The 22860-nt window shown below is 37.7% G+C and overlaps 1 protein-coding gene across 1 annotated transcript in view; it reads right to left on the minus strand.

The window, feature by feature from the left end:
- The window catches only part of GRB14 (growth factor receptor-bound protein 14), a 58091-nt gene that overhangs the window by 24873 nt on the left and 10358 nt on the right, over window positions 1-22860 (minus strand). The window contains exon 2 of the mRNA XM_008583702.1: window positions 15670-15826. Within this exon, the coding sequence (XP_008581924.1) occupies window positions 15670-15826 (157 nt within the window). The remainder of the gene's footprint in view (window positions 1-15669; window positions 15827-22860) is intronic.

A 22860-nucleotide genomic window follows, 5' to 3' on the forward strand; every position in this document is an offset into this window, starting at 1 on the left:
ATGGTGCCAAAATTAAAATATTTGTTTCAAGGTTGAACAATTTACCTCATTAAGAGATGAAGAATTTTGACAAGTTCAATATGCATTTAAGACATGTAATCTGAATAGTTGAGAAAAATTAAAGGAAAGTTTTAATGCAAGCAGATACAGTTTTTTAAGAAGCCTAATTCTTGTGGCACTTTATACTTCCAAAACTAATATTAAGGAAATATATTTTGCATTAACAAAGAAGATAATCAGGTAGGGTGGGAAGGCACTTAGTAGAAAAGGCACTTAAAAAAAGTAAGCAATGGCAACTTTAAAAACGTGAACATAACATCCATATTCCTATTTTAATAAGAAACTGTGATAATTCATAGCAGTACTATTCACAATAGCTCCAAAGTGGAAACTACCCAAACACCTATCCATGTGAAAGTGAATAAACAAATCATGTAAAAGCACACAGTGGAATGTATAGTACAACAACCCACAACAGTGTGGATGAAGTTCACAAACATAATATCAAATAAAAGAAGTCAGACATAAATAGTACATAATGCATGATTCTTGTTACTTAAATTCAAAACAGGCAAAGTTAATCTATGGTGATAGAGATGTTGGGTAAGCGGGGCATGGGGGAACCACTGGGATGAGGACAATATTCTGTTTCTTGATCTGGGTACTGGTTACTCAGTTATGTACAGTATCTGAGAATTCATCGAGTTGTCCACATATGGTTTGTACACCTTTCTTAATATCTGTCATACATCAATAAAAGGTTGAAAAAAAAGTAACTGAAATCACCAATGCAAAACAGGAAATTTGAACAGCCAAATAAGGAATGTACAAATTCTCTGATTTTTTAATGTTTCTAGAACCTTTTTGAAAAGTATCTGTCTTAGAAATGCAACGCTCTCTAGTGATCTGTGACCTACAACACCTGAACTCTTGAGAGTAATGTTATACTTAAATTGAAGCTTATCCATCTGAAAGGAAATTCTCATAAGAATGCTCATTAAATATGGCTGAGTTTGAGCTAAGTGTGTACCAGCACTTGGGGTTCTATACCTCACTTTGATTGCTCCTTTTCTGTCTCATTGACTGGCTCCCCTACCTCCTTCTTCCTCCTAGGACTCAGTCCTTAGTTCAACTCTTTTCTTTCTCTCTGTCCAAATGAATTCATTCTCCCTTCCTCAACTCTCACATCTGTCAGTTCCTTGACGTGAAGTCTCTGGCTACAATTGCTCTCACAATACTCGAGAACTAACTACCAGATTCTCCACCACCTCAAACACATTTTTTCTAAAACCAAAGTACAACAGTTCCTCAAAAGATTAAACATGAAATTACCATATGACCCAGCAATTCTACTTCTAGCTATTTATCCAAAAAAAGTGAGAGCAGGAACTCAAACAGGTATTTGTACATCAATGTTCACAGCAGCATCATTCACAATAGCCCGAGGGTGGAAACCTAATGCCCATCAACGGATGCACAGATACACAGGAGTGGTGTATATATACAATGGAATATACAGCTTTAAAAAGGAAAGGAATTCTGACACATGCTACAACATGGATGAGCCTTGAGCATTATGCTTAGTAAAGTAAGACAGGCACAAAGGGATGAATACTGTATGAGTCCACTTATATAAGGTACCTTGAATGGTCAAATTTATAGAAACAGAAAGTAGAATGGTGGTTTCTGGGGCTGGGGAAGGGAGGAATAAGGAGTTACTGTTTAATTGGTACAGAGTTTCAGTATAAGAAGATAAAAACATTGTAGAGATGGATGGTTGTGATGGGTGCACAACAATGCGAAAGCACATAATGCCACTGAACTGTACATATAAAAGGGTTAAAATGGTGAATTTTATGTTATGTACATTTTATTAATAAAAAAACTTAAAAAGAAAGCAAAGTCATCTTCCTTTTCCCCATATCAAAGAGCTTTTACTTCCTAATTTCTCCTATCTCCATTACTGTCAGTGTCATTTTTGCCACAGTCTCTCAAAGAAATGTAGAATTAAAATTCACATTTGCATCTTTCTCTACCTCTTTACTCCTGATATCCCAAGATATCAGGGATTCTCCCTCCAAGTTTCTCTCACACAACCAACAACCCCTCCCCGGCCATTCCTGCTGTCACTACTCCAATCTAGACCTTGATCTTTTCTTGTACAGCCTCTTAACTAATCTCCAAACCTCTAGTCTCTCATTCCTCTACTCCAACCTGGACATAGCATAGCAAACCTCCCAAAACATTTGTATCATTGTGGACCCTGCTCAAAAATTTGTCTGCCTCTACTTGTTATGAGATAAATCCATATAGTCTGGCAGTTATAACTTATTCATTCATCTGTCCCTCAAGAAATATTTATTGAAGGCCTGCAATGTGCCAGACACTCATCTTGGAGCTGGGAATTTTGTAGCGGACAAGACAATAAAAATATAACTGCCCTCATGTAGGTTTCATTCTAATAGGAAGACACAGACAATAAATAAGATATAAATCTTAAAAGGTGGCGATAAACCCTACAGGGAAAAACAGAGCAGAGAGAAGGGAAAAAGTGCTGAGAGCTTAGGGGGAAAGAATCCATTTCCAATAGTTCACCAGGAAGGCCTCATTGAGAAGGTAATGCTTCAGCAAAGACCCAAAGAAGAAGAGGCATGAGCTAAGCAGATATTTCGAGGAAAAGCAAGAACAAAGCCCTTGAGATGAGAGCAAGGCTGGAATGTTTGAAGCACAGAAAGGAAGTTACCTTTCATTAGCTTGAAAATACCAGCTGAGTGTGTAAGGTAAGGATAAAAGACTGTCATGGATGCAACTTCCCACCCAATACCTCAGTGATTACTGGATCTCCCCCAGTTTGCTTCTTCTATAGTCTTCCTAGTTCATTAACAGTAACACAATCCTTCCTAGTGCTCAGGCCAAGAACCCTTGAATACTGTTTCTTTTAGAGTGAGCAAGAGGGAGGGCAGCAGGAGAGAAGAAGCTAGAGAAGTAATGGTGATGAGATGGGGGGCTGTATAAAGCCCTGCAGTCTATAGTAAAGATCTGGCTTTTCCTCTGAGAAGTCATTTGAACAGAGGAATAACATGGACTGACATGTTTTATCTGCATCACACTGACTGTTGAGTGGAGAACTGATTTTAAAAGGCTTAAGGATTGAAAGCACAAAGACTAGTAGGCTATTGCAGTTAACCAGGGAGAGATGATGTGACTTAGATGTGGTAGCAGTCAATGTGGTAAAAGAAAAAAAAAGAAAGGCAAAATCTGGGTCTATTTTGAAGATAAGGCCAACAGGATTTGCTGACAAATAATAGGATGTGGAGTGAAAAAGAAAGAATACTCAAGGCAGACACCAACATTTTGGGCCCAACCACTAGGAAGGACTGTATTACCATTAATCAGCTAGGAAGACAGTAAGAGAAGCAAATCGAGGAAGATCCAGTGATCACTGAGATATTGAGTAGGAAGTTGCACCCTTAACAATCTTCTATCTTTACCTCTATTTCTCATACAAACCCAGGTGGTATTTTCAAGCTATGAAACACAGATATACATTAATAAACATGCTATGTGCTCAGCCCTCTACCTATGTTCTTTGAAACTGCAGTGGGAGAAAATTTCAGGATATTCATCAAGATGCTTGTTTGTCTGCTTTGCCAGCCTGTGTTTCCTTGTACCCATTGCCTTTTTCTACCACTAAGGAAACAGCATATGTTCTTTCCTCAGCATACAGAGAGGAAAAAATGACAAAGAGGCATTTTCTTGCTCTTTGAGCTTCAAAGTATTCTTTTTTTTTTTTTTTCTTCCTTTTTGTCTTTTTTCGTGTCCGGCAACGGATCGCAACCCTCAGTGTCGTGCCCGTACCGGACCGGGACCGGCAATGGGATCGCAACCCTCGGTGTTGCACCCGCACCCCGCTCAGCCAGTGAGCGGGAACCAGTCTGTATGTGGGATCCGAACCCTCGGCAGGAGTGCCGCCGCGCTCGCAAGCGGCGCACTGTAACAGTGCGCCACCGGGCCGGCCCAAGGTTTTTTTTTTTTTCTTCCTTTTTGTCTTTTTTCGTGTCCGGCAACGGATCGCAACCCTCAGTGTCGTGCCCGTACCGGACCGGGACCGGCAATGGGATCGCAACCCTCGGTGTTGCACCCGCACCCCGCTCAGCCAGTGAGCGGGAACCAGTCTGTATGTGGGATCCGAACCCTTGGTGGGAGCGCCGCCGCGCTCCCAAGCGGCGCACTGTAGCAGTGCGCTACCGGGCCGGCCCCAAAGTATTCTTTATCACTCTTTGGCAAATACAGTTACTTAGGCAGAATCATGTCTAGCCAATCCTCCACCACCTCATACAGGGATACACCCTCTGCCCTCTGGGAAAGGAGCTAGAGTTAAGGGGTTATTGGAGGACAAGGTGGAGTGGAGACCAAGATGGAGCTAGACAGTAAATAGATGGTGTAAATCCCGAGGGACCCCAACCTGCCCCCTTCCAAAACTAGAACCCTTTCAGGGTGGTAAGACCCCCAGATAAGGTTAATGCTGTCATGCAGCTCAATCAAGAGCATAGCCTTAGGAAATCTCTAAGAGAAGGCTCGCATCTAGCATGGTGGAGAAGCAATAGCTGAGTGCGATGTCAAGTCCACAGCATCCCAGAATGGGAAAAGGGCATTGCAATACCCAGTGCCCCAGAAGGAACATGGATGGGCTAAGAGAAAATCATGAGCTTAAAGGGCTTTCTGGTACAGGAAATAGGATGGAAAGAAGCAAGAGCTTCCAGAAGAAAAGATAACAGTTGGATAAGAGTTAGACAAATACCCCACCAAAGTGTTGGAGGAGTGAAGGTAGGTCTGGCCCTTCAACTGAGAACATTTTAAACCTCTAAGCAACTCACTGACAGAAACTGAATTGATTAATTGACCCAACAGGACTGAGAAAAAGCCAGAGAGCAAACAAATAATAGAAGATTAAACTGCTGTTAAGAAGCAGGAGACTTAGAGTCAGTAATTAGTCCAAGTTACAGAAATAAAGCAAATCACATCTCCTCATGTCTTAATCTGAAAGCTGTTTCATTATTGCATTTAATTCTTATAATATCTATATTAGGCTGAATAATGCCCTAAACTAATCCCTGGAAGCTGTAATTGTTACCTTACACAGCAAAGCCTTTGCAGATGTCATTACGGATATTGAGATGGGGAGAATATCCTGGATTAACCAGGTGGGCCCTAAATCCAATCACAAGCATCCTCACGAGGGAGAGGCAGAAAGAGATTTGACACACACAGAGGAGGAAAATGCAATGTGACCACAGAGGCAGAGATTCAAGTAAAACAACCACAAGCCAAGGAATGCTAAGCAGCACCAGAAGCTGGATGGGGCAAGAAACAGATTCCCCCTAGAACCCCCAGAAGGAACATGACTCTCCAGAACTGTGCAAGAATTCACTTCTGTTGTTTAAGATACTGAGTCAGTGGTAATTTGTCACAGCAGCCTTATGAAATTAATATAATAACCTAATGGGCAAGTTATATGCCCATTTTACAGATAGGAGCTGAGGGTTCAAGAGTAGCCAAACTGCCCAGGCTGGCAGCCTCCTGTCTTACCCCAAGTCGATGCTCTTTTCCCTGTACAGCACTGCCTCCACCTCAGGGAAGTTACCACCTGAGGGCATTCCCTGCCACCTCTGCTGGGTCCATTTATAACCTGTTCATATTTCTGTATCAGCTAAAATCACACTCTCATGCTCCTGAAGTTCTTATGTTTCCATTGCCTCAATTTCTTCTATTTCGAAATGTGTTCAATAAATATTTGCTAATTAACTGAAATAAACCATCACATTTTGAGTGTAAGGGAAAAGACAGTAATGGGCAAGATTTCAAATTATATCAATCTCAACCTTCCATGAAAATAACATAAATCATTTAAGTGTGGATAGCATCAAAAAAAGGAAATAAAACCAAGCAGGTTGACAAATCAAGCCGCATTTAAACAGCTACAACAAATGTGGAACTGAAGCACTAATGTAATATGAGTGGCTACCAAGAAGTGGAGTCTAGTCAGGGGTTTTGTTGACTACATGCAAATAAAAGCCAGAATACTAATCTAGAAAGGAAAAATAGGGGATAAAATATTTGCAGAAAAATTCACAGAACTATTATACTAAATGTTTAAATAACACAATTACTAGCATTGGGAAAATATTCTAGTGATCTTAAAACTAAAAGTGCTTCAAAAAAGCTATCAAAACTAGAGAGTATATGAGAAAGCAAAAGGCATACTTTTCATTTTTTCAAAGGGTTCTGGTACTATTCTCCTGAAAATTCAGATAATGTATAGAGAAAGAAAATAAAAGTCCAGAGGACCAAATGCAGCTACAGTTTTTCACCCTCACTTACTAGCCTGGTAATGGAGATAAACATTTCTTATTACAGAACCTGTTTTCTGTGAGCTTTTTTAAAATTATACTATATTAAATATTCTTTTTAAATTTACACATCATCATCCCATTTTGAATGTATTGTCTTATACCGTCCCCCAACCAATCTCATTACGCTAAAGGATTAATGCTACAATCTTCCAAATAACCCTGGGAGGCATAATTGATTATCAGTTAATCATATCTTACAGAAAATTACAATTTCTTTTTAAGATACAGATATCTAACTGTACACAGACCTTACTAGGCAGAAAGTTTAACACAAAAATACAATATGCATAGATGGATCACTTTAAGAGGAAAAGAGAAAGGTTTAATGGGAAGGTGTAAAGTTGCTGAAGACCAAATTTGTTTTGGCTAGGTCTATCCATAAAACATCATTACCAAGGCCTAAGAAAAGGAAAAACAGAACTAAACACTAGACCAGATAGCTTCCAATAAGCTTTCTCAACTCTCCTCCTATCTGAAATTAGCCCTATTCCAAAACCAAGCAAATTTTAACCAACTAAGTAATTCTACCAAGTAATTTATAGTATACTTTTTAAATACCCAAAAGAAACATATTTATACTACAACTAGGGGCTGTTTGCAGCAATGTTCAAAATCCAAACTCAGACACTTTTTGAGTTACCATTTGAGAAATGACTCCAGGTAGCCTTCATCTAAATTCATCATAATTATTTTAAAGACCTTATTTTTACAACTTCATAAAATCCATCTAAAATACGATATTAAAAAACATTATTAAAACTTTACAGATTCAAGTCTATTTTAAAAACTTTCTGAACTTACTTTTCAGGCATTGGAAAGTGAATCACAATTGTCAAATACCACTCATATGTACGAAGAAAAACAGGAGGGAAGCCCTCTAAAAGTACCTCAAAATAGCAACAAGGAGGATGGAAAAAAGGAAAGAAGAGCTTCAAAAAGAGTTTAAAAGCTTTTTTGAAACAAAAACAAAAACTTCATATTGTTTTAAGTTTTATATTTCTATCTAATAGATCAGTGAGATCTTACAGTAATAGAAAGAAATATCACCAAATAATATCACTATATGTAATTCTGTTTTCTATTTAATTTTCAGAAAGTTTTTCTTTCCAAAAAAAAAAAGGAAAGAAGAAGAAAGAAAGAAATTTCTTCTGAAACTGTTGATTTAACTTCAAAGTCTTTTTAAAAACCTCAATCCTCCAAGAATGGAAAGTGCTCACCTGTGACCTCCTGCCTGGATTTCTTCGCAGAATCTACTGAAAGTACAGCATGGGGCTCAAATAGAAACCTGAGTCCTTACTCTTCTCATCACTTGGTAAGAGAAGAAACAAAAGTGGCTTTTACCTCTAATTCGCCCAGAAAACAATTCTTTGTATACCTTTGTTACAGGAAACTCCAGGAGACAAATGGTCCTTGTACTTCTCTGTGCTAGGTAGAAACTACATACATCTGTCGGTCTTATTTTCAGATAAAAATGAACAGCCTCTGACCAAGCAAAACAAAAACTAGAGAAGCAAGGAATAAAACAGGGCTCAATTTCTAAAAAGTTCCTTAACCTTAGAATACTACTTAATACCGCCAGGATCCCCCAGAAAATTGACACCATCAGATGCAACTCCCCAAGTGCAATGATAGGAAAATTGTGACACTTCAGCTTGATGGCTATAAAGGCCTTGCAGTTCATTCTTCAGCAAATTGAAATACTGTTCATATTAATGCAGTCCTAACGATTGCAATGTATACTCACAGAAAGCCTTATTTTTCCACAAAATGCTTGCATATATGTTATCTCAAGCTGACTGGGTAAATACCCGAACTGCTTAGAAACAGCTTCCATAAATTTGAAGTTACCCAATTCATCCTTTAAGGACTCAGAGTAACTTTCCATCTGGGCATGGCATGTGATTTCTTTGGCTTCTTTCCCATGTTTCTTCTATGTATTCTATGTACTTCGAATTATTTGGTAGAAATACCTTACAGGTTAGTAGAACTTAGTTAAAAACACATTTATTTATCCTATATCCTGGGTTACAAAGTTGTATATATACAGAGTCCCAGCTCTCATGGAATTACTACTGTCTATCTGAATAATACAATCACTATTAAGAAAGTTGTAGAAAATGTTATAGCAGCAAAAAGATGGATACTTGGCCAAATCGGGGCTTTGGGAAGATGTCTGAGCTGAGCCTAACAATCTCCTTAAAATTTGTAAAATTGCATTTCTTTCCTTTTTTTTTTGGGGGGGGGGATTACTAAAATAACACATTTCCATTAGAAAAAACTTGACAAACACAAACAACTAACAATCACAATATATCTTTAAACCTATCAATCAGGAATAAACACCTAACCTTTCACTATATGCCCTTTTTTGCCTTTTGGGGGGCTCTATATGAGCATATGTGTATATATTTTTCATAAAATTTAGGAAACATAGTATGTTTTTATACCCTACTTTTATGTGTCATTAGAATTTTACATTTGCTCACATTAGTCTTCAAGGTAAGAACTCCAAAAACATGATCAAAAGCTGCATAATATTACATACTATGCATGTATTATAATTTATAATATTCTCCTATTATACCATTAGGTTTTACTTTTCTAGTTAATTAATATTGTAAATAATCTGCTTTGAACTTCCTTATAGCTGACTCTTGTCCAAACTGCTTGTTTCCCACACCCAATTATATACCTGTGGGTGCATCACCTTCCAGCACACAATTCATCACTAACACTCCTAGTGCCTCCTGCGCCTCTCCGTTGTTTTCAAGGTTTGCAATTTCCCAGGGGATGCATGAGAACAGGTGGTGCCAGCAAGTATCCTGATCGTTTTAAGGAACAGCCTCAGAGCAGTGGCAGTCTGCTCCTGGGGGCCAGGCAGATGGAAGAGGCAGATGTGTCTCCCTACCTGCTCTAAAGGGCGACTCTGCTTCACAAGGCTGAGCGTGGGATGCCTCCAACTGCTATTCTCTCTTAACTTTCCCCAAATTGTAGCACTGGTTTAGCTGTCAGTCAGTTTGAACAGCTGATGGTTTTCATCCTTACTTTCTTTTCATAGGTATTTTTAAGAAAGGGCAGGGGTTATACTTTCCTGCCATTTTTAACTAAAATAAGTAAGCCATGGAAAATGCATAGCAGTTAGCCAGGTAAAGATGGGCAGGAAAGGGCTTCCTGAAAATCTTCACAGCACAAGCAAGGAAAGCGTGTAGAAATGGGAGTGCATGCAGGACTCTGCAGGCAGTTCTGTAGTGTATACACTAAGACGAGGGATGGGTGAGACAAGGTTACAGATATGGGGGGCAAGCAGGGCACAAGGAGCTACAAGCCCCACAAATGACCTTGGACCTGCATGCAAGGAGAATCAGGTCTGCTATAAGGACACTATGTCTCCTCAAATCTCAAGAGGTCAGGGCATGTGATTCTCTGTGCAGAAGCAAGCACAGTGCCATATGTCCCAAAGGCTTCACAATGATTTCTGCTGGTGATGAGGTGGTCACAACTCTGATGGCTGGTAGGTTACAAACAGCACAGAAAGTACAACCAGATATAAGCTCCATACAACAGCAAAACACTTGTGCCTCTCTTGTGGAAAAAATTTTTTAAAAAATCAAAAAACAGTAGTGAAGGAGCAGCTTCAAAGGAGGAGGCTGTGAACTATTCCCTCGCTGCCACTGTGCAGTGCTTCTGTCTTAAAGAGATCATGTGGGTACAGCTGCACACATAAAAAACGGTTTCATTAAAGGCCTCCAGTCATTCTTTTTGCTTATTAAAGCCAATCCACAATGATATTCACAATGGAAATCTCAACTGTCCCCAGCAATGATACTAAAATACAATTAATTCCTCTTCCCGAGGAGTCTATAGGTATGTGCTTGAGGTATCGTGTTAATTGCCACTGTTTCATACCAAGGCTTCAATTAGGAATCAAAAATGGGAGCAAGACAAACACGGATCCCATTAAGTTCCAGAAGACTTGAAGCTGAAGTTTCCCCCCCAACCTCCTCTTACACTGATGATAAAAGCAGAAGACTCCATCTGGGGAACTGTAGTGACATCCAGTGGCTGTGACGTAAATCACACCAGTTACAAAACCTGGTTTATCACATAGCGAAAGAAGGGAAATATTTCATGATAGGCTTATATTTTAAATTCAATGTCTATAAAACTGTGTGTACAACTAGAACCATATCATAATATGATGCAAAATCAGGCAATCCAAAGATCCATAATAAAATCAGGATATTTAGTTGCCTTCAATAATCTACTTTGCCTATTAAAATTCTCAGCAGCATATATTAATAATTACAGGCAGAGAATATGAAATACTGACATTGTATTCAAAGTTCCAAATGTAATATTACCATTCATGTTGTGTACAAATTTAAGAACAAGTCATTTCCACCATGATCCTCTTGCTCAGCCAAAATAAACATCTGACTCTGATATAGAAGGAACCAGGTAGGCTCAGTTCAGTCCCAGTAATTTCAGTACTATCTGGGTATCTACATTCCTGTATGTAGAATGGATATTAAAATACATACCTTATGCACATTAATAGTAGTAATATTAGAAATACAAGTAAGACTGAAGTTTCCTTACCACAGAAAATGTTACTCTGAATATAGACTTTAGGTTCCATGAATGTATTAGTCTGTTTCCGTTGCTTATAATAGAATACCTAAAACAGAGCCGATTTATAAAGAAATAAAATTTATTTTTTACAGTTTCAAGGCTGGAAAGTCCAAAGTCCAGAGAACACATCTGGTGAGGGCCTTTCTCTTGGTGGTGACTTTTCACAACAACATGAAGTAACACCTGGCGAGAATGGGCTGAGCAAGAGAGAGGTAACCTCCTCACCTGTTCTCCTTTAAGGTGATCAGAACCACACCCATTACTCTATGAATGGATCGATCCATTCACAGGGGCATAGTTCTCATAATCTAATCACCACTAAAGGCCCCACCTTTCAGTCACCATAATGGGATTTCCCACCTTCTTAACACTACCACAGTGGAGACTAAGTTTTAATGCATTCTGGGGGGACCTTCAATCCACAGCAGTAAACCTACCACATTTTGAGAGTCAAGCATCCCCACTTCTGACTTCAGTAATATGTGGTGCGATTCAATGGATCAGAAGCAACAATAGTAGCATAGCTCTTAACAACACAGAATGTCTCTGACCGTCCCGAGCTTGTCTTGGTTATTAACGTGAACTCTCTTCTATCCTGTAAGTCAAACTGCTCTTCCCTATAAGGCCTCCGAATCTCTCAGACACTAGATCTCATAAACACGCAGGCCACGTGTGCAGGTGGTGCGATAGGGCATGTACAACTAGCCCAATGAGAGATGGGTGAGCGTCATCCCAGAGAACCACAGGGAGTTTGACATAAGAGCAAAACAAAATTACTTAGCCTTCGAAAGGTCAAAACTTGAATTCTGGCCTCCTTAGTAGTATCTGTGTTAAACAAAATCAGATCATATTGCTCTCAGACTCAAAGACCTCCTGTGGCTTCTGCCCTCAGTGTAACAGCAAGGCCTGCTCCATGGCCTCGGCAACCCTGCATGATCGGGCCCTGCGGCAGCTCCGTGAAGTCCTCTCCCATCACTTCCCACCTTACTGACTCTGCTGCAGGTGCACCCTCCTCTGGGCTGCATCCTGAACACCAGCATATTGCTAACTCTGGGCCTTTCCCTCTTACTGTTCCCTCTGTTCAGAACAGTCCTCCACTTAACTGCAAGGCCTGCTTGCTGTGTGCTTCAGGTCTCCACTCACGCATCACCCAGCCAGGGAGGCCTTCCCTGATGCCTCTGTTGAGAGCACATCTCCCACCTGCCCCCAGCACCTGCTGTCCTCTTCCCACCTTCCTTCCCTCCCCAGAGCTCATCACCACCTAAAGGATCAAAAATACGACTCACTTGTTTCTTGTCTTTCTCTCCCCACTAGAATGAAAACTCACAAGGGAAATGTTTTTTTTTTTGTTGTTGTTTATTTTGTTCATACTGAATCCTCAGGATCTACAACAGATTATAGGCTTGGTACAAAATCATCAATAAATATTTGCTAAACTGTTTCGGGAAGGCAGGAGAAGTTCCTACTTTATGTGGACTCTATATAGTAAAAAGCAAAAAACTAAAAACACTCAAGATGTATTTTTGAGTACACAAAAGAAAAAAAAAAGGTGATCTACAAAAGCGAATACATATAGAGATATGTTAAAATAAAGAAACAGATTAAAGAGATTTTTTTTAAATGCTAAGAAGTGATCTTAGTGTTGTGAAATTATAAGTAACTTCATTTACTTCTTGAAATCTTTTTTGTTACTTACTTATAATAAGCCAAATTATTTTTGTATTTAGGAAAATTTTTTCAAATAATAGATACTATCCCCTTCCTTTTAGAATTCTATTCACTGGTAACTCATCATTTTGGTCAAAAGGAAGTCAAGAATGTCCCCTGAATACCATGAAGATCTGACTAGCTGGTTACAAAAGTTTTGGCAAAAAGTTTTTTTCTTTGGTTCTTTCTATCAATAGCAATTGCAGAGACTTAGAGACAAAGGTGTCACTGGTTCATTCTATTGACAAAAGGCATCTACAGTTGTATATCATATTGAAGGAGGGAAACAAAAACCCACCCTAGCTCTTTTCTTTAATTTCAATATGCAAATAGAAAAAATGTTACTTAATACTGCTATTAGATTGAATGGATATTGCAAAAGTATTTATAAGCCACACACACAAAAAACATTTCAAAGACACATCTGTTTATATTTGATGCTGAGGAAGACCACAGCACCTCAACAGTGGTTATTCCCCTGTTATATTGTTAGGTAAAAAAGTAGAAGCTGTTCAATCTAATACATGCTAGTGTTTGGGTAGAATTAATGCTTGCGACTGTCCCATTTAAATATATAATCTGAGTGAAAAAAATAAAAAGAACACGAGAGAGCGCAGGAACTAAAATTCTTTCTCTTAAGCCTTGGTCTAATGCATGACTGATAAAGGCATTAGATAATATTCTCACATCTTTGATTTTATTTCAGCAATTTCCAGTAAATACAGTACTGGAGAAATACTCTTAAGTTACTATTTGGTGCTTAAAAGTTTAAATTCAGTATGTAGCTCAAATTAATTCTCAATGTTCCATTTTAAGCTTTTACATTAAAAGACTTGTGCGTTTTATTCCTTAATGTAAATAATTCGCAATGGTCTCAGTGAAAACTGCTACTTGATTTACAGAATAGATTTTTATTACTCAACATTAAAACTATTTATTAGGGATAAATTGTAGCGACTATAACCAAAAAACGAAAAAAAAATGTTTTTAAAGTCCCCCCAAAAGAGAAATTTAAGAGCATAAAATACTGCAATTATATATTATGCTAATTAAGAGCTATATGCCTGCCAGCTTAAGTAAATGAAACAGTTTGGAATATGGCAGATATCTATTGAGAATTAACACCATACTTCAGGGAGAAGAATGATCATGAGTAGAAGTTAAATTAGTCACAAATGGCAATGAAGAAATAAATGTTGAGCTTTTTCTGCCTTAGGAAGGTGAGACAGCAAATCATACTGGCCAACAGAGTGCACCTTCAGAATTCAGGCTTTCTTGGCAGGTATGCAACTATCCACACTCAGCTGTCAAAAATCAGCTGGCACTATTGTAGCTCATCAGCCATCAACTGGGGAAATGCTCAAGTTCAAAATCCCCACGGAGACTATGGAACTACTCCAGCTTCTTTCCACAGGCTTCACTCTGTCCTCTCTTAGAGTTTCTGACATGTCCGAGGACAGTAGATGTCAAATTGGAAGTATACAAACACTCTCTAAAGGCTTCAGGAATACAGTAGTGTTAAGTAAAACCACTTTCAGAATCTTTTAAAAATAAATCCTCCTAAGAACACAACTTTTCTGCCTATGTCATTTTTTTTATTCCATTTCATAAGAGAAAAGCAAACCTCTCATCCCAACTGAACCTTACATCTGACACATTGCTCAAGAGTATAAACTCTCAAATGCATCCAACAAAGGGACGCTTTTATATATCGACAGGTATGCGAGAGAGAGAATCAACTAAAATTCTTTCACAATTCTTTAAACAAATTGAAGAAACTAATTGAGTTGTCACTGATAAATTATTAAAAGTGATTTTGATGATTTATTACCAAAGTTTTTTTTTTTAACATATAAGACAAAGGAGTTTATGGCATGCTGAAGAATAGCCCCCAAAATAAAACCACATCTTAATTTTTAGAACTTATGAATGTCACCTTATATGGCAAAAAGAAAAAAAGAAGAAAAAAAAAGACTGTAGATATGATTAAATGAAGGGTCTTGAAATGAGCAGATTATCCTGGATTATCTGGGTGGGCCCTAAGTGTTACTGTTTTTATACCAGGGGACTTCAAAAAATTCGTGGAAAAATGGAATTAAAAGATAACATGAACCTTTCCATGAACTTTTTGAAGTACCCTTGCAAGAGAGAGGCAGACTTGATACAGCAACGTGACCACAGGGGCAAAGATTAAAGTGATGCAGCCACAAGCCAAGGAATGCTGGCAGCCACCAAAAGCTGAAAGAGACCCAGTCATACTGATTTCAGACTTCTAGCCTCCAGAAGTGTGAGAGAATACATTTGTTATTCCGAGCCATCAAGTTTGTGGTCATTTGTTATAGCAACCGCAGGAAACCAATACAGAGTTCAAAGAATCAAATGGCATCGCCATAACAAACTTCTTCCTTTTTTAATTGTTGGCAAATGCTGTCTCACTCTAGCAGAATACATTCTTTACAACTTATTAAAATAATTTTTTAAAAAACCTTCCACGGTTCACATTACAGATAATAAATTTCCAATTACATTTTTTTTTAAAAAGTACCTTTATGTTTATGTCACCCTTTATGTTTATGTCTTATAAATGTGCTTTCACTTAGTAGCACTTTCATTGTGCTACTAAGGATTATTATAAAATTTCTTTCCGTCAATTTAAACTCCATGCTTTAGTTCCAAAATTCCCACAGGGCATTATTTGAGAGGTAGTCAATTTATAATATTTCTATACTTATTTCTTTTTTGAGTTATTTTCTTTGTCTCTCAATCACCAACAACCAAAACCAAAAAGAGTACAGAAAAGAACTACTCATAATTTCCTTCTGTCTATTTTACACATGTGAAGAAAATCTATGCCATATTATCTATACCATAAGAGACATAAAAACAATGATGTGAGACTATGCTTCTGTATCCTTACCGAGACCTATGTGAGGCAGGTGCTCAAAAAGCGTCCAGCTGTGGTCATCAATGTAACGATTCTTCAGGATCAACAGCTGGCAAACATCTCGGGCCGTTATGTCACTGGGTACCTCTAAGGCCCTGCTGGTTTCATCTTCACTGTATACTTTAATCACCTGTGTAGGTAGAAATTTTAAAAAGCTGAAATACTCTTATTCTGTTTTCATTTTATTTTTTATAAATTTCATTGTATATATTTACAGTATATGACATAACGTCATGAGATACATGTAGATAGTAAAATGGTTGCTATAGTTAAGCAAATTAACATACCCATTTTCTCACAGTTACCCATTTTTTTGTGTGGCAAGAGCAGCTAAAATCTTCTCATTTAGCAAAAATCCCCAATACAATGCAATATTATTAACTATAGTCCTCAGGTTGTCCATTAGATCTCTAGACTTGCTCATCCTACACATCAGCTATGTTATATCCTTTTACTTCCATCTCCCCACCCCAACTTCTGGTACCCACTGTTTTATTCGCTATCTCTCTATATTTGACTTTTCTTTTTTTTAAGGTTCCACATACAGGTGAGACCATGCAATATTTTTCTTTCTGTACCTGGCTTATTCATTTAGCATAATCATACTGTCCTCCAGGTTCATCCATGTTGTGGCAAATGGCAGGGTCTCCTTTTTTAAGGCTGAATAATATTCTATTTTATATACATATACCTATATAATGTTCATATACAATGGAGTTTCATACAAAGCACTCCCTTCAGCATTTACCAAGCTGTGCTCTGTGCTTGAATTTCTGCTATTAATTGTTATGTTATATATTAATTAAATTAATTACAGGATGATAAATACTTATGACAATAGGACAATAAGATTAACATACATACAAAAGAGGTAAATGATAAGAAAATAGGTAAGAAATATATCACAAAAACAAAGAGCATTTTCACATTTTTAGTAATTCAAACATATGTAAATTAAATGATTTTATCAGTTCTACCCTATCAATTATTTTTTATAATTACACTTATGACAGTGCAAACAGTTGTTCTCCTACAAAGATAGGAGTGAAACAAAGTGGTAAAATTACTTTATACATCAATTGGAGAATGTTTATCAAAAGCATTAAAAGACCCATTCCTTTGACTCAGTAATTTTATTCATGCAAACTAATTCAATAATTCCGTCCTAAATGTGAAAAATGGCTTTAGGCATCAACATGTCCAGCAAAGCATTATTTGTAATGCTACCAACCTAAATATTTAACAATAAAGGAATGGTAAATACAGTACTTTCACAGAGTGAAATATTATATAGTCCTTTAATACACTATTCAAGGAAATAACATAAGAACATTTAAAATCCTTAAACTGTACAGTATAAACTTCTTGTTGGCTTTGGCTACCAGGCACCTACCCCTCTTCTGTCAGTATTCTGATTTCCTTTTGGAGCACCACTCCCTCCCTCACTGGTAGACTTTGTGATTCTGGCAGCCCCACCTTCAGCTAAGTGATGGTGTGCTGGAGCTGCTAGAACTGGCTTGCAAGAGCTGACTGTCCAACATTCAGGAACTGTGCAAGCCAGACATCTTGAAATGAGCCATGGTGGGAGTATTTACACTATAGAAACTAATAAATGTTATAAATAAGGACTTAATTTTTTTTTCTTAAAGCCTGTTTATCAGTGCACCACTGCCTCACCTCCAGGGTGGATGATGTTTTCCAGATTGACCAATCCGTGTCCAGAATACTCCTGACAACAGTGATTATTTCACAGATGGGCATGTGACCTCATCAGAGCCAGTCAGAGCCACTCTAGATATCTGTGCACATAACCATAGAGTGGGCACACTTTTCTATTGGACCAAAGCCTAGGAAGATGTAGGCTGAAGCTGCTACTGTTCACAAAGAGAGCGACTGTGGGCAATTGGGGTCCCCTTACGGTAAGCCATGCTGCAGCGGACTGAATGTTTGTGTCCTCTAAATTCATATAGTGAAATTCTAATCACGACATGATGATATCTGGAAGTGGGGCCTTTGTGAGGTAATTAGGTTATGAGATTGGAACCTTTCTGAATGGTATTAGTGCCTTATGGAACAAGTCACCCTGTGATCCTAACTAAATACGACAAACACGTGCAACCCACTCTTTCTTAGTTCTGCACATGGAACCCTCTACCTGGAACATATTTCAGTGCTCTATTCACCAACAACATGCTTTCTTTGGTAAATTCCTACTTACATTTGGCCCCTGTTCCAGTTGCACCCCTGCAGAAAGTCTTCAGTGACTGCCCAAGACTTTGTACTGTGCCCCTTTTATGTGCTCTTATTTTATAATTTTCTGGTTGCATGTCCTTCTCCCCAACTATGCTAGCAAGCTCCTTTAAGGAAAACCTGTTTATCTGGCAGTTACCATTGTATTACACGGACCTAGCCCAGGACAATGCACGGCTTAATAAAGATCTATGGAGTAAATGAATTTTGTACCCCTTGCAAAGCTTATCACAATGTTTTACAGATAGTAGGTACTTAATACATATTTATAAAATTTAATTTTAAAATATTTTCTGTCATGAAGAATAGAATTTCTTAAAATTTTTGTGCTCAAGAAATTAAAATTACTCTCAATAAGCAACAGACATACAATTTTCTATCATAAAAAAATCCTAGGTAAGAATTGACTCAAATCAATTCAATAGCAATTCTGAGTTCTGAAGTCATTAAGGTGGCCATTAAGTCATATGAAATAAGTCATGAAAATACGTTGTCATTATCAAAATCAAATGTGACTGTCTCTGAATTTTCACTTTAGTTCATTTATTTTTTGATTAAAACATGTAGTTCACTATGATGCCAAGATCTGTTTAGAGTCCCAGTATTTCCCATATTTGCATTTGGGTAGGCTATTGTTCTTAAGGGTGTGCCTTCAGTATTTGTATTTGTGCTAGACAATTGGTGGAATTCTAAGGGATGCCTTCCACTAAATATCCATGCTGCTGTGATTACAACTGACTGGACCACGCACTGCTGGGTGCCCCTGCCAATAGCGATGTGAAGATTACCACTCCTAAGTGGAGAAGAGGATCTTAACTCTGGGACTGTTCCTTCATGAGAAGCAATGATGAGTCCCTCTTTCAGTTCTTCGCTGCACATTCCATGCCAGGAAACGTGGTTTTAAAGAACACCTGGTGGCTACTATAAAGGTTCCCTGACCTCCTGCCTATCCCCATGTTTTCTTACAGTAAACTCTCATCACAGAAGCACACCTCTTATTTTGTATGCTGTGTTTTATTTCACAGAAGCTAAGAAAATAAAAAACTAGAGACATTCTGAAGGCTAAGCCAAACTCAAAAAGAGGGCAAGAACAGAGCAAGAGACAAAGTTGGGGGAAATGAAAAAGATAACTAACCAATCAGGAAATGCCATTATTTTGTTCAGACTATGCCACTGCAAATTTGGAAAAAATAAGTTGCCAAGAATTAAGACACAAATTTAGAGGAGCCAGCCAACTTAAAGGAGCATATATTCATTTCTAAAATAAATAACACGTGCTGAGAGAAAAACTTAATACTTTTGTTTGAACTCCATTCCAAGCCCTTCTTTTTTTAATCCTATTTAATGCTGACACTTGGCCAAAACACACATTCATATATGAATGCTGAAATTATACTTAGATTAATATTCCACAGCAGCATATCTCTATCATCTCTTAGATCTATTCAGTAATTATGAAAATTCTTACACTACCAATAGGGTGCCTTTGTTTAAAAGTTTCATTTCATTTCTATTTATTTCTCCTTAAAATATATGTAAAAGGAAAAGACAATCTAGGCCTTAACTCTCTAGTTCGAGTTGAATATGCCTCTTGCCAAAAGTGTTACTACACTAAACTTTCCTATTTAAGAAAAAAAGTCAGCTCATCACAAAAGCTATATGACTAGTATGGGTTAAAACTACATTAAAGACTTTTGTGATTATGTAAAAACCAAATAGTAGAGCTGTTCTTATGAATCATCAAAGCAAAATGTTCGTATCCTATTTCCTCTACATACTGAGAGGTAAAAAGATTTGAAGTTCATATAATCATGTTATGTAATAAAGGGACATTATACATGTCCAGTTCAATGGCCCACATTCCCAGCTTGCATTATAAAGTGAACAAATAAGATGAGAAGAATATTATTCACATCAATTTATCTACAAAATCATTTGACATTGTATGCCAAGAGGAAGAAATTCTACCTGGGCCCTAAGGAAGAATCAGAACAAACTTTGTTTCAGCAATGCATTGAAAGTTGACTAGCAAGAAAAACATGGAACTGATAAGGTCTGTCTATAACATCCCAGCAGCATAAACAGAGCATCCGAGGAAAGCCAAGAGCATACACAGTGGCTGGGTTGGGAAGCCCTTCTGTGTCACTGTAATCCTGACGATCAGAACAACCTTGGCCTTTAGAATACTTTACAGCTACAAAAACTTCTCTAGGAGCATATGGCATCTAGCAATGAAAACTTAATACATAGTCACAGTAGCCCCTACAGGGATATACCAGAATGTGGCTGGAGCAAATCTCTGTTGCGACTGACATCCTATCAAAATGTATTTATACACTTTATACATCAACTCTTCCCCTAGACTGCCATCCATAAAAGGTAAGTGGAGGAAAGAGATTAAAAAATTAACATAATCCACTTTTAAAGCAGGAGACACAACAATGATAAAATGCAACAAGAAATAGTAACTTTTAAGGAAAAAGCTTGAGGCCTCTAAAGCCTCTAGACCAACAGAGATAAAACATTTGAAATGTAAGGCAAAGGCCATTTCTAAAAATAAATAAATCACATAAAGAGATATGTCGAAGGTCAATTCAATATGTAACACCTTGTTCTCAAAGCACACTTAGAATTTCTCTGCAACTATCACTTGAAATTCCGACTCTAAGAACAGATTATTTCAAAAACCTAAGGAAAAAAACTGAGCAAGGGCTAAGCAGTCAGCCTTTCTCCTCCTCCCTGCTGACCCCAAGGCATGGGATGGCATGGGAAGGCCAGTTCCTTTTTCAATCTGGATTCATTCTAGAATATTCGATATGAACTCAGGATTGTCAACTGGTTTTGACAATACCACAGAGCAGAAAAGGGGTTGCAAACCTGCCATGATTGGAAAGTAATTAATTACTCCCTAGGTTTGCCCCACATATCCTTCGTTCCTTCAGAGGAAAGAGGACAGATGAGGGATCATCATTTAGCAGGTAAAAAAAATAAATAAATAAGCAAGGATTAAGCATAAGTAAATTAGTAAGAATCCATAGGATGAAGTGAGAAAAAGAAAAAACAAAGAAAGAAAGGGCAAAAGTGGAAGAAAAAGACATTTGGGGCATGATAATCTCTGGCTATCTTCTATGTCAAAGTTTCTATTTTTAGGAAAACTTAAATGTAATATTTAATTTAAAATAATGCAAAGTCTATATTTCAAAATAATCTTACCATGATGAAAAGAATATAATTTTTAAACAGAAACATTAATTTGTTAATTTATTTATTATATCTATTAATTAGATTACTAATGTATAATTAATAGAAAATAAAAAATAAGAAAAACGTCCACAGAAAAGTGTTCTGAACTAGATCACAAAGTGGAGCTTATTTCTACAGCTCTTTCCAAGTTTATTAGTCAACTACAGTAGGATTATAAAGCATCTTCTAATGGTTCAAGGTTTTTTCTTTATTATTTTTAACAAACAGGCAAGGTACCTAAATTATGTGAAATATTTTTATATCAAGGTCAGAGTAACCTTGGATTTTTACATTCTTTTAAATAAGGAATACAATGTCCTAAGATAATGGGAGACATTCTTAGATATTTTGAATTAAGTAGCTCAATGTGTTCCCTTGAAGGGAATGGGAAATAATATACGCATTATTACTTATTCCGTATCTCTAACAGTGTTTTTTAGATGTATATTTTAAAAACGAAACTGTTCCAAAAGACACTAACAGCTCAAGATAGCTATTGATTTCTCATTCCAATCTTGTATTATTTTGCTAGCTGTTGACTATTTTCTATGAGCAGAATAGTACATAGTTTAGAGAAATCAGGTAGCAAGAAAAGTCTTAAATTCTCTTCATCAAGAGAGATATTCAACAGCACATTTTACTTGAGCATACACACTATATGTTTACTTAAAGATATTACCTCGAAACAGATACTGTCACCAATATAAGAATCACAGGAACTGCATGATACAGGCAGGTCCATTCCATATCCCTATGCTCCCTTTCAACTTTATTCCCTACAATCCCTTCCTCTGACTTAACCCATACTTTTTGTCCCTTGGTTTCTCGAAAGAGCTATGCTTCTTCTTGACACAGGGCCTTTGCATATACTGCTACTTCTGCTTATAACACTGTTTCCCCACTTTTCCCCACTTTCCCCAGTTCTTCCTCAGATATCAGAAAAACCATTATTTCTTTGGAGAAGCTTTCAATGACCCTCCCAGTTTAGGTCCAGGCCCTTTGTTCTCTGTATGCAGGAGTGTGATAATTTAATTACCATCCATCACCCTCAACTACTCAGAACCTTAGAATGCTGCATGACAATGCTTGCTTCCCGTTATATCCCCGCAGTGAGCACCTTCGGGGCACACAGTGGACAAGCAAAAATATTGTTTCAGTGATAAATGAAACCTTCGTATATCTGCATGAGTCACCTTTAGGGATTCCACAACAGTAGCACTGAAACCTCATGGAGTCTGAAAACCGCTAGAGGAGAAAAGACACACATGACCAAAGAGAAAATGTAGGCAAGTGTTCATGAAATGTGTGAACTGAACAGAGGTGGATTAGGTGACTTTTGTGGCCCATTTCACGTCTGCGGTTCTGTGAGCATTAGAAAAGAAGGTAGGAAAACATGCGGGTCAGACAAACATTATGAGCGAAGACACCGAGGAAAGCAGCAGCAAAAACTGTGCAGGGAACCGTAAACAGACCACTCAGCCGAGGTAGTGGGAATAGGCTATGAGGAACAGGTGCCAGGCCGCCTGTGGAAGGAGCCTTCACTCAGGACTGCTCAACATCGGGTTCCATCAGTGCAAACTAGCAGGAGGCCACTGCAATAGGAGGTGATTTTGAAGTCACCCAAGTGACAGGATATCTTTTTTTAAGCAGCTGGCAATACAGAATTAAGTT

Source organism: Galeopterus variegatus, unplaced genomic scaffold (assembly GCF_000696425.1).
Source record: "Galeopterus variegatus unplaced genomic scaffold, G_variegatus-3.0.2 Scaffold9, whole genome shotgun sequence".
NCBI lineage: Eukaryota > Metazoa > Chordata > Mammalia > Dermoptera > Cynocephalidae > Galeopterus > Galeopterus variegatus.